This window comes from Haemorhous mexicanus, chromosome 6, assembly GCF_027477595.1.
Source record: "Haemorhous mexicanus isolate bHaeMex1 chromosome 6, bHaeMex1.pri, whole genome shotgun sequence".
Taxonomy (NCBI): domain Eukaryota; kingdom Metazoa; phylum Chordata; class Aves; order Passeriformes; family Fringillidae; genus Haemorhous; species Haemorhous mexicanus.
Genome location: NC_082346.1, coordinates 39,256,169 through 39,268,978, shown reverse-complemented (window position 1 = coordinate 39,268,978; position 12,810 = coordinate 39,256,169). Strand labels below are relative to the sequence as shown.

General features: G+C 35.8%; 1 protein-coding gene across 2 annotated transcripts in view; it reads right to left on the bottom strand.

The window, feature by feature from the left end:
* The window catches only part of ARHGAP5 (Rho GTPase activating protein 5), a 47,413-nt gene that overhangs the window by 12,655 nt on the left and 21,948 nt on the right, over positions 1-12,810 (bottom strand). For both annotated transcript variants that reach the window (XM_059849887.1, XM_059849888.1), the window contains exon 4: positions 10,435-10,582. In XM_059849887.1, coding sequence (XP_059705870.1) covers positions 10,435-10,582 — 148 coding nt within the window. The remainder of the gene's footprint in view (positions 1-10,434; positions 10,583-12,810) is intronic.

Here is a 12,810-nt window from a genome sequence, read left to right as displayed (position 1 = left end):
GCTTTCTAATTCCATAGCCAAGGTTTTCCTCTTGTAAATATACACATGAACAGTCTTTTCAAAAAACCTGAGCCTTGTGCACTGATATCCTTGAACACCACTAAAAGGTAGAATTTGGTGGCACAGAACAAAAAGTGGTTTCAACGATTCAGTGACTTCCACAACAACATGTTTTCAAACATGCCTTCAAAAAAAAAAAAAAATCCCAAATGTGTTACATGTGATCACAGCCAGAAACACCTTACATTCCTCTTCCAGAAGCTGTAAATAAATACAAAAGACCACTGGCAGGTAAGAACAAGCTATGATCAAGATTCTCTTCGTCTACTATAAGAGAATTTTCTGTTGGAGACCCTACAGCTCCAGGATAGTCTTTGTTTTATCCAACTACTATTCACTATCTTTCTGCACAAAGGAAACTGCATGTGCTGCAATTGCATTTCTGAGAAGTCTAACCCAGTCACTGTTTAGTAGAATGTGTAAATCTCTAATACTTGAACTGGCTGCCCTGGAGACATATGCTGTAGTGTAGTATCTGCACTATAGTTCTAAGAAACAAAGACAACTTACAGTATTTTCAGGTTAAACAAGGAGATGCCTACTGAATTAAGGCATCTTCCAAAAATAATGAAGTGCTGCAATTCTGGATTAAGCTAACTAAATTTGTCTTCTGAATTCCTCAACGAAAAATTTTTCTTGCTTGTGGATGTTCTAGAAAGTCAAACTTCACGAAAAGATGGGTCAATTGTCATTACACTTCTGCTAAGGCACAGAAGGAGACAAGTTTAATCTGTTTGTGAGTATACACAAAGCTAAAAGTCTGAAAGTATTCTTTAAGTAAAGCTCCAATTCTCTGTTGCTTTCTATTATGCAACCAGGTCTCTCAAACGCTTCTTACATCTAGATTTCCCATCAAGCATCAGACATTCTAGTTCACTAGTCTTAGGTTGTAAACTCCTTGCATATCTATAATATTTATCTATAAGAAAAGAGGGAGAGATAGAGAGCCCTCAGAATTTCTTTTTTCTGACTGCTTTTTAAAAATTTGGTTCCTTCATCTGCACCCTCTTGGTTTAAAGAACTTTTTTCTATGTTCTTACTCTGCTTGTGTTCTGGTCCAGTTGTCATTTTCAACACATCCATACCAAACACAATTGCTGCTGCAATATTATATATCAGATTAATATGATTTATTTGCTTCTCTGTCCTGCTAGTTTTACAACACAACTAGGTTTAAATTACTAGATCCTCCTTACGTGACATCACAATAACCTAAATTTATTTCAAGACAGTGCACATCTCCTTTGCCTAGGCTACTCTTTTCTCAAAGTATCTCCTAGTGCCTAATAAATTCTCTTGCACCTTCTTTTGTGCTCCCAGTTGTGACCAGGGCACCATCCCATCTAACTGGAACTTGACCACATGGGATTCAAAGCATTTCAGAGAAAATGAGCAAGGTGGATCTGCACCTATATGCATAATCAGTCTGCAGGACACTTAAATTTTTAGGCTCCAACATGTTTCTACAAATTTCTTGGTTTCTCCATGGAACATACTAACTTCAGCACAAAGTCTACCTGGTACAATATCCATTTTCCATACCATATACTACACCACGCAGTATATGCTTGAGGAGAGTAGAAAGGGCAGGAGAGAAAAAAAAAAACCTACCAGCAATATTTTTGTGGTATATCCTCCCAGCTTTCTGCAGATGGTGGCTTACGTAGTAGGCTTTTGCAAAAGGTATTGTAAGAGCCACCAGGGGATTTATCCTTCCCTAATTCACTCAAACCCCTTCAAGTAATTTATTTGTAGTCTTTACATCATAGTGAATGCAGAATGTACATTATGAAAACACACAGAGTTTATGCCCAGTACCTAAAGTTTGCATTTTTTCTCTCAAAAAGTAGTAACTTCTCTACATTTTCCCAGCACTGGTTTTGTAAATTTATGTAACTTCTCTTCCTGAGAAATTATCAATTTGGTGCATCTTTATCCAAGAGTTACTACTACCCCCATGTGTATTACCTTTTCCAATTCTTTCCTATTCTGAGAAACGCTGAACCAAACTGCAGCCAGTACTGAAACTGTGTATAGCATCGTATTATGTAATAGCATGATCTTTCTTCCTCCAGAACATTTACTCTCTTTTTTTTTTTGCTTGCTTGATAGCAAGTATAGAGAGTTTAAGTTTCTGAGAGAGCTGTCTATGATGATTTCAAAGCCTCTTCCCAAGTGACAACAGCTATACTAACATTTAGACTACTGAAAAGTCATAGAATGTCTGTTAACAACATCCACAGCCAGGTTTCCATCATGTTCTGTCTGTGTTTCTGAATACATGCCACAATCACACCAAGTCCATTTCTTCCAGTTCAATTCCTTCCTCTACAGTGGCCAATGGAACTTCTCAGGACTCATTCTCCACTACAATAGCTGAGACTATCATTCCCACACTTACCTCTGTAAATTTGGTGATCTGTGTATTTCTTTAATTTTATTCTATGGACTGATCTCTTTTCAACTCCTATGTTAAAACACAAGACTAAAGGAACTGCCAATTTACTGATCCAAACCAGTAATTTCTATGTACACCTAGAATGTATATAATTACTGAGCAAAGAAGCCAAACTCTAAGTAAGAATCTCACACTAACTTTACTTACATAAAACACATTTAATGTGTCCTCGTCAACACTGACATTTAAAGTCCCATGACATTCAATTCACACACTGAAAACCAGAACCAAAAATAAGTGTTTTACTGCTTCTTGTAATAAAATAGTTTATAGCATATTGAAATGTTCAATAAACAATAAGCAGTAGAAGGAAATAAGAGGTAATTTTAGAAAGATCCTTATAATAGGAAGCTCTCCAAAGCTGAATTAACATTACTATAATTTACACCAACTGATTATTAAACAAGGTCTCAATCATTTTATGAAGTGTCACTCAAGCCCATATTTTATGGCCTGCCCATTTCAAAAAAAGAATACAAGACTACAATTAATATGACACTATGAAAATGCCTCGGAGAAGGTAGGTGCATACTTTGCTTCATTAAAAGTGGGTGACTACTGAAGCATTGTAGTTTTCCAGGCATACAGCTGTTTGGTCAGTTTGGGTCTGGAGATTGCTGAGGGAATAAGTGGAGGAGTATATCTATCGTACATACCCTGGCACCTTGGTCCTACCCAAGTTGTTTAGGAATTCTTTATATAATTCCCATGATGTTTCCTTTGAAGAGATACCTCATTAGCAATACAATTCACATGCACAACATGTGTTTTATGAGTATTTCAAAACATATTTGTTTACAGTTTTCAGTGATTCTCTCACACTACCAAATTAATGCACGTGCTCCTCCCTTGTCTGGTAGTCAGTCTTGCATTAGGAGAAATGACTGATGCCTGTTTCACCCTCTTGAGTTTGTTCCCTCTCTGTCGATTAATTCCAAAGTTACAAACACAGACTGGTGTACAGTCTCCTAACTACTGAAACCTATTCTATGCCAATTTTGAAGTGATCACAGAAGGAATTCTCAGGAGATCATCTAGTGCAACCTTCCACTCAAATAACAGTAAACACCAAAATCAGATGTGGGTGCTTATCATAACTTCCCTTTAATATCTCCAATTTACCCCACAATCTCTCTAGATAACCTGAACCTGTGTTTTAATAACCTTCAGAGCTAAAGTATTCCCTTTCTTTCTAATCAGAACCTCCTATGTTAATGACATTGTACTTCAGTTCTTTAGCCTGGCTGCACCTTATCAGTAATCTCCTCATGGGTACAGGAAGCCTCCCCTGGGTACCTCCTCAACCTCTTTCTCTCCAAGCTGAACAAACCCACACGTTAGGAACTCCAGCTTCTGACCCTCTCTTGCTAGACTCAAGCCTGTCAACACCTTTCTTGCAGTATTTCAGATGACATCCAACAAGTGTAGAGCAAAAATTAGTAACCACTTCTGCTGCTGTAATGCCTTCCCCTCTACTCAGAAAATCCAATACAGAAGGCATGATGAGCCTATTTTCAGCCTCAACCAAAAAATGCTTTTCATTAGCACTGATATGGACCCAGTCAAGGGCTCAGTATGTACTACTGTAGGGGTTTAGTCCTTGCAATTCTAGTTGAATGGCCTGGCTTTGTCCTCACTGAACTCCTTCAGGTTCTTACTATCCCATTCCTCCAGCTTGTTTATGCTCCCTTCAGCAGAAGCCCTGGTCTTAAATAGATTAACCACACCACCCACTCCAGAGTCACTCACTAACTTGATGAGGGTACAAAATGTGTTGCAGAGCTATTTAAACCAGAATCACATGTAACAGAGTCGTGCCCTGTGTGTTTTTTTGCTAAACATAAAGCTTCGTGGGCAGTTGAGTCAACCTAACTTAACAATACGGCTGAAAACAGTCTCACTCCCCATCTCACCAATCACTGCTTCTGTCCCTCCCGTGCTCCTGCTCCCTGCCTTGCACTTGTTTTGGCATGTATTTCTGACTCTTTTCTTAGAAGCTGTAATACTACACAGCACAACTTTTACCATTTTTGCTGATATAGCTTTTCAGAACAGTGAATTCCACTGCTCAGAGACATCTGACAAGTGCCCAAAATGAAAAGTGACAGAAACTCATACACCAGGCCAAGGGGGTGTCCGGTTCTGTTTTCTGTCCAACAGGTTCTTAAAACCCTCCAGCTCTCCCAAGCCCCTCAAACAAAAGGGGAGGTAATCAATCTTGAATTTCTTGATTTTCCAGCCACTAGGAATATATTTCAAAGATGTACCTGACTTTTTTACCACAACAAGCACTGCTGACTCATTTTCTTTGCCTATTTCTACCAAATCTCATTCTCTGGAGGCAAACTTTGGCTTATCTATACTATCAGTGTAAAAATCTAGCCTCCCAGGAGATTCAGCATAAAAGACCATGGTGTAAGCTAGGTTTGAAGGAAATTCGAAGAAGGCAATATTCTTTTACTTGCATTACCTCCACAAGTGTAAATTTTCCTGCATTACAAAAATGGTCTCAATATCAAAAGCAGTAATTATTGTATGTATACCCAGTACACAATTTTTAATTTCTCTTACAGCCCTCCATAGGAATCATGTGAGATAGCAACATTTAGCTCTGTCAAATTCCTTCCTCCATCTTTATTCTATTCCTTGTCTCACAACTGAGTAACTAAATTATTAAAACACAAATTATTATAATAAGTACCACTTTCCTAAATTATTTAATGTACAACTAACACTCTATTAATGTTATCATTTTTCTGTGAAGTATGGAATTGAAAATTTCTAATCTGGTCAATGAAGTACATGGATAGCAATATTCTATAAAAAATTAAAAACATTTGAAAGCTCAGAGGAAAAAAACATTAAAATACTGATATTAAAGTTGAATACCATCAAGAACTATACGTACTCAATGGCAAAACTGCTAGTATTTGTAATGTTAATTTCATGTTTTCTTCCTTGGTAAAACAGAATGAAATGTAATCTATGTCAAACTTCTCACCAATGCAAGAACAAATACAAAAAGTAAACCCAAAACACAAAAAATTACTAAAATAGTAAAAAAAACCTGATATGCTAATAGTACCAGTTAGCATAAGTCATCTTGCCTGAAATATTTTAAGTTTGGGAAAACTTAAAAATCATCAACAGCAGGTGTTGACTAGTGCACAAACAGTCCATGGAATAGTTCATCACTAAATCTGAGGTGTGTGTAACAGCATAAAAACATTACCAACAAAACACTCAAGCTACAAAGTTGGCATAAATATGTACATTTTTCACACTTAAAATTGGACACTCAATAAATATTTTTCCATTATACTGCAATACAAAATTCAAACCATATCAATGTTTTGTTGAAGACATTAAATTACCCTTCAGAAATCTGCTCCTCTCTATCAGAGTACTGAATATCTACCTTATTCTCTCCATGATAACTCTTAGAGAAACACAGAAGTCATGCAATTCATACAGCATACTTTTTGAAGTATCTCAATTCTGCTACCAGTATTTCAAAAAAAGGTAATGGTCTACATTGGATTTTCTTATTTAAAAATAGCAGGTAATCTTTTTTTCTAGCATTTCTTAGAATAGCACCATTACTTCTATACAAAAACAGCCACTACAATTTTCTTAAAAATCAAAACTCTAGTTTTCCTGTTAAATACATTTCCATAAACCTAGTTTACAAAAACCCAATACATTTTAAAAGTTCATTTCAAATGATGCAACAAAATGAAGTTCTCTTCAGTCCATCAGCAGAAAGCAAAAAGCAGACCGGAACACCTATAACATCAAAATACTCTTTTGGAAGCTCATAACCAAAAATAGCTACCAATGACAGTCAAATGAAAGAGTTGCCCTCATGGGCTAGTTGCAAACCAATTTGCAAAGGATGTGACAGAGGTAAAAAGCACACATATATCATATATGTCACAAGTGACAGAGAAGTGCTCATATAGTCTGTAAAAGGTTACAGATAAGACCACAATATCTTTATCAAAAATCAGGTTTTTTTAAAGCATTATATATTTATACCAAGATGTTTAGTTGAAAACTTGGTAATTCATCATTGGCAAGTTACTTACCTGAAAGGGAAAAAAATCATTTGATCACCTTGTTCAGTGAACCACGAAAGAGCTTTGACAACCAACCAAAATATTACTCATCCTGCTACAATTACAATGAATTCAAAAATTAAAGGCTTGGATAGAAAAAAGGCCTTCCTATAATCGTGGACAATGTAGAAACACAGAAGCAAAGCTTGTTTACAATGTTTAGCAAATCTTTCCTCCTTTCTCATCCAGAAGTGACAGTAGTACAAAACTTACGATGTTCTCACATGGTACTGTGATTTGTTTTTAATCAATAGATTCCAACAAAACCAAGTATTATGTGCTATTACTGCTTTGTACTCTCAGTACCAGTGACAGTTCAGGTGACTGTGAAATGGAGGTTCTAACACATATTTACAGTTTACCAGCTTCACAACTACTCAGGTATTAATTAACCTGAGTTAACTGACCCCCAGTTTCTGCTTCCAATACCATCAAAAAGATTACAAGGGGATTCAAGGTCTGTTGGCTCCATAAAGCTAAACCTAGAATAAAGATTTTTGTTGAAAAATACTAAAGAGGAACACAGAGACAATAACCTTCACCTATAGGCACAGACTTAGGATCCCTTATCTTTACCAGACCACCCTTTACCTTGACAGGAACAATATGGCTTCTTCAGAAAAAAAAAAAAAAAATCTGTTGATTTATAAAAGGCTAGGAATTTAAGCTCCTGAATTTACTTAATTTTTTTCCAAACTGTCCCTCTTCTACTCACAAACACTTTTTTTTTTTTTGTGAGGATGCTTTCAGAACATTATGGTAAAACACAAATTTGATGGCATTTTCTGCATGTGCTCAATTCTTTAAAGTTCATGGTGGAGCAAGAATCTTCAAAGACTCTAAGGAACTATTGTCTCATCTAAGCATCTGAAATAGAGAAAGCCGTTTTTCACACTGTGTACTTTCTAACCTCAGTCAAAATTTAGATAAGAGGGTACAAAGCATTGCCTTGTATAATTTCATGAAACAGAAACAGAAAATATTAAAAATTAAGATTAATCCTTCAAGTCAAGATTAATCACAAATTCAGCCCCAATCCAAATTACATAGGAAGGAGCTGAACCCCATGAAAGTACATGAAGAGGAAACACTCAACAATTATATTCTCTGTAAGAGAAATAAATAGATTAGCTGAGTTGGAAAAGACTGCACTTCTTGATAAGAAGACAATGATAATAAACACTGGTATTCAGTGCAGTTCAGACTCAAAGCAAACTGACTTGCTGTGCAACAGACGAGTACTGAATGACTCCCCAGGGCCAAGCAGCTTTATCATACAGGAATGGTACCATTCTGAACTCCTGCCTGGAGAAAAAAGGTCCTGACTTGCCTTGTGTAGAACAATAATCTCCAACACCGTATTTGTAGAATTTTCTCAGACAGTCCCAAAGTCAATGATGTGACTGTATCTCAGCATAGGATTAGAAGGCAATGCAAGTGAACATTCTTTTCTCTCAAAGGCAACAAATACATTCTATGACAACCCTGCTTGAAACTCAAATACCTACAGCATATTAATTCAATATAGAAATAATACACACAAGAAATAAAACTCCCACAGCCAAGTACGGAAGCTGAAAACAACACCAAAGCCACTTACACGGAATCCAGAGTAGGAGAAAGAAAACTGTAATACAGATTAAAAGCGGAGGTTTTGATCTAAGTGCTTAACAAAATTAGGAAGACAACTAGTGGCATCGTAGTCACGAACTATACAGATAGCATAATGTTTGTCCAGCTCACATTCATGGCCAGAATTAAAACTCTCCAGGTGTACAGTAGCATTCCAGGATGAACTAACATATACACAGCTAACAGAAAAGTTGTGACTTCTGAGGACATCCTACATTTTGAACACATCCAACACCTTATTAATCCAAGATCTTAACCCAACATCTTATTTTCCCAAGACAGGTCATGAGAAGAGAACAGACATACAAAATGTTTTGGCTGGTTGCATGGTTTGACAATTATGAGGAAAAAAAGGCAACAAATAATGTTCCGACACTATAATAGCTCTGTCTCATCCCCCACAAGCTGGTGAAAATTCTTGGGGAGAAATACTTTCTTTTTTTTTTTTTTTGAAAGTTCACCACAAAGACAACAATACTTTTAAGCAAATAAAACTTCTAGAACTAGACTTACAAATTCATTGTTTGAAAGTATTATTAAAAAGTGGAACATGCTCAAATTAAGTTATTGCTAGATTCTACAAACTCTTGAAATTGAATACCAGTCAGTATCTGTTTTATATAGCTATGCATAGTAGCTGTAGACGTAGCCACTTTTAAAGAGTATCAGTGACAGCGACTCACCTATAAATAATGCTAGTTTGGTTTGGTTTGGGGCTTTTTTTGCTACAGAAAACAGCAAACACAACATATACATATCTTAAACTGCCTATGCCACTCTATTACTCCTTGCTCTTCCTTCCTCCTTTCCCATTTTTAATTGGGTGAGGTGGAAAAAGCAAAAGTAAGAGGGCAGAAAGTACAGCCCTTACCTTTAATACATAGAAAGTAAAGGTTAGAGACAGATCTGTACTAATATCTCTGACTCCACAGAGATCAGAGCCTGAGGTTTCACCTAATTTCTTTATTGCAATAATGCAGTATGTAAGTCTTCAAAAACAGCTATGAGGCTTACCACCTGTGGTAGTTATTTTGGAAACACCATTCTTACAGATGGTAACAAAACTGAATTTTACTATAAGAAAGAAAACCCTTTGGATTTTTTCTTGCTAAAACTGCTAGTCTCATCTTACAGCCAAAATTGTATTAGAAATATAAAAAAATTTGGAAAAAAGATGCTGTTTTACTTTGCACTAAACAATATGCCAATTGCAGACAAACTTCAAAAGATGGTTCTGCACATGCTTCAGTTCAGTCACACTGTCACTTACTTCAAATACAGCAATATTGCATTTATAAAACTTAGAGCAAGCAGGCTCTACACACTAGCTGAAAACTAGTGCTCACAATCTTTAAAAAACAAAAAAAAACTCCCCTCAAAACCCCAAATAAAACCCAAACCTCAAAACAAATCCCCACTCCTAACTGTGGTCTCCTGTTTGACCAGCAAAATCATCCTACTTGCCTCATGGTCACACATCGAATGGGCTTAAAGCAGGAACACACAACCAGAAAGCCAGGGAGAAAGGGGAGAGAGAGAAAACCATACTGTGAACTTTCACTGTAGTGTAAACACATATATATGTCAATATTTTACATTAAACAGGGAAATTACATCTTCAACAGATTAACGTTCTTCATGGAGTATTACACAGTACTTAGAAAATAAGTGTTTCTGTCTCTGCAATAAGTTAAAATGCAAAACCAGGTTTACCTTCAAAATCAAGAAAGCAAGCAGACTTATCATACCAAGTCAGAAGCCATTTCAAGCACCTGTTTTCTACAACTGGAAAATGTGGATTTCAGAGCTTTTTAAATACATGAAATAAAACACAGTGGCAACAGTGAGACATGTCAGACGGGACTGCCATGGGGTTAAACGTCATGGGGCACTAGAAAGTGATGTAAAGTTTCATTAATTACAGGGAACACGTTAAACCTCAGACATTTGTCAGAAGGTGATTAAGTTTTTGTAGAAATAAAGTCAAGAAACCATCACATATTACACATAAAATTTAGAGAACACATTCTCCTTTTTAAATGTGCCTAGCCCACAATTATTTATTTCTAGGATAATATTCTAAAAGTACTTTAAAACAGACAATGAGAGGTATTACTCATTATGCAAAATGGGAAAGTCTTCCCTCTAACAGTCCGCCTATCTTACCTGTATCTTCAATGAATTGCACACATTTTTCAACAAACAGAGGTATGGGTTTCTCAGGTGTAACCAAATCCTGTAGGGGCATCCCAAAGTAATTACTTTCCCAGTTTCTACGGATTGGAGGATTGAATGTCTTAGTTTTCTTTTTCGGCTACAACAAAACAGAGTTATTTAAGTAACATTCAAGCAACATTTTAACCAACTCTTATTTCAATCATTCTATGAACACAACCATATCATACATCTATTAGACATTAAAATTCCTCTTCAGCAAACGGAATGAACAAAAATTAAATGTACTTTTAAAATTATAAAGTACTTAACTATAAAGTAATTATACATTAGCTAAAAAGCACTCAACTTCTCTAAGTTTTAACCCTTTTTGCATTACATGAGGAACAGGATTAACCAATATATCAGTAACTGAAAGTATTACAGGAAGAGAAGACACCACTTGTTTAGAGTTCTGTGACTTGTTTAGAGTCTTTCAGCACTGCTAACACAACCACATCTGAACCACACCTCTTTAGAAATTGTCAGGACAGAACTCTGGTATCACATCACCAAAACAAAGTTGGTGTCTTCTGCATATACTTAAATACTAAATAATCTTTATATTGCCACTATACAAGAAACATGATGATGGAAAATTACTAACAAGCAATAAACTTCTTTTTTTCCACCAAGAAGGACTTTTATCAGTGGAACTGATAAATCAGCCTTGGATGATTACAAGAATTGTATTGTATCAGATACCATAATTCATCTCTGAATACCGATGAAAATATAAACTACATCAAAAATATTTATTTAGGTAGCATCCAGTTCAGATGAGCAACAGCTGAAAGGGCCTAGCTGAAGCTAAACAATGTGTAAAATTCAGTGAAAACATCTTTGTCAAATGATAATGAAAGATCATTTTAGATACATATATTAAAGCAGTAAAGAAAGGAAAACCAATTCATTTTTTTCCCCAAGGTGTTCAGTACACATCTCCACCATCACAGAATACATGAAGCATGTTATACTCAAGACTGTGCATTTAAGATCATCAAGACAGAAAAAGGTTCTGTGTGTCTCTTGGAAAGCAGTCAGGTAAATGGAATAATAAGCTTGGACTCTACAGAAATTTTATGAAAATTACAAATACTATCTGTGTAGAATACCTGGGAATAGTATAAAATATCAGACACAGCTACAAAATAAAAGAATGCTCTTTTCTAATAATTGTCCTGCTTTTAGAAGACAGGTTGCAAGGGAATGTCATATGATATTTGGTATCATGCACACAGAAATGCAAAAGGTTTCTCAGATGAACTCTTTACCTGAAAACAGTTTAATCCCTAATTTGGAAAGTGAGGATTTTTTTCAAAAGAACTTAATGGAACATAAAGAATGATAGAATAAAGAGAAAAAGGAAAGAGAAAACCCCAACCCCAAAGTACTCTGCAAACTGGTCTAAAGGAAGAGTAGAAGAGATGACCACTGCAAAACTATTCCACTGCAAAACTATTCCACTGCAAAACATGAAACTACAATTTCACAAGGCAGTTACAACAGTAAGTTTATCAGCTATTTCTCATTATGTATTTTGTATCTCTCCTGTCCAATATTTATTAAAATACCTCTCATTATTTTCTTCTCTTTTAGCATGTGTGAGTACATAAACTCTCCACTGGCAGCATAAATCAAATCTTCCCACAAATAACACTGTCTACATGATCTTTACAAAAAAAACCTCTGTAAATCAAAAGTAAAATTTAAGGCTTTAAGAAAAACCAACATGCTATTTCCTGATTTTAGACTTCCATACTTTCCTAAGTCTAGATTGTTTAAGTGGAGAACTTGTTCTGAGCAAAAAGGTGTTCTGTGCTATAGACCTGATTTTGCCAAAAGACCAACTGACTTCAGGGAAAAAAATATGGGTCTTATTGCTAATAAAAGTAAGACTCAGTGAAAGCTATTCTTTAATCCCTGCTCCCCACTCTGAGAAAACAGCATTTTTTCTGATCCATCCGACATGGAATGGAACTTTTAGATTTGCTAATCAAGACAACGTGTACCATATTTTTTTCTGTATAAAATTAACTTTTAAAAGATCTCTAATGAAACAATAAACAGAAACTGTTAAACATTAAATTATTCATTAAGTTAAACAGCACCTGAGTAAGGTGAACCATTTTAAAATTCCTAGATTTTGGCAGAGAGATTATGATTTTGCCCCAGGTATTTTTAGTTCAATCATTCTCCCCAGTACACCTACGCCTTCCAATGCAGCAGTCACGTAATACTGCATGCAGCAAGTACCAATCTAGGCACAGCCAAAACCAATTTTGTATGCTTCTCCTACATAATCATAAAAATGGACTAATAGGCACC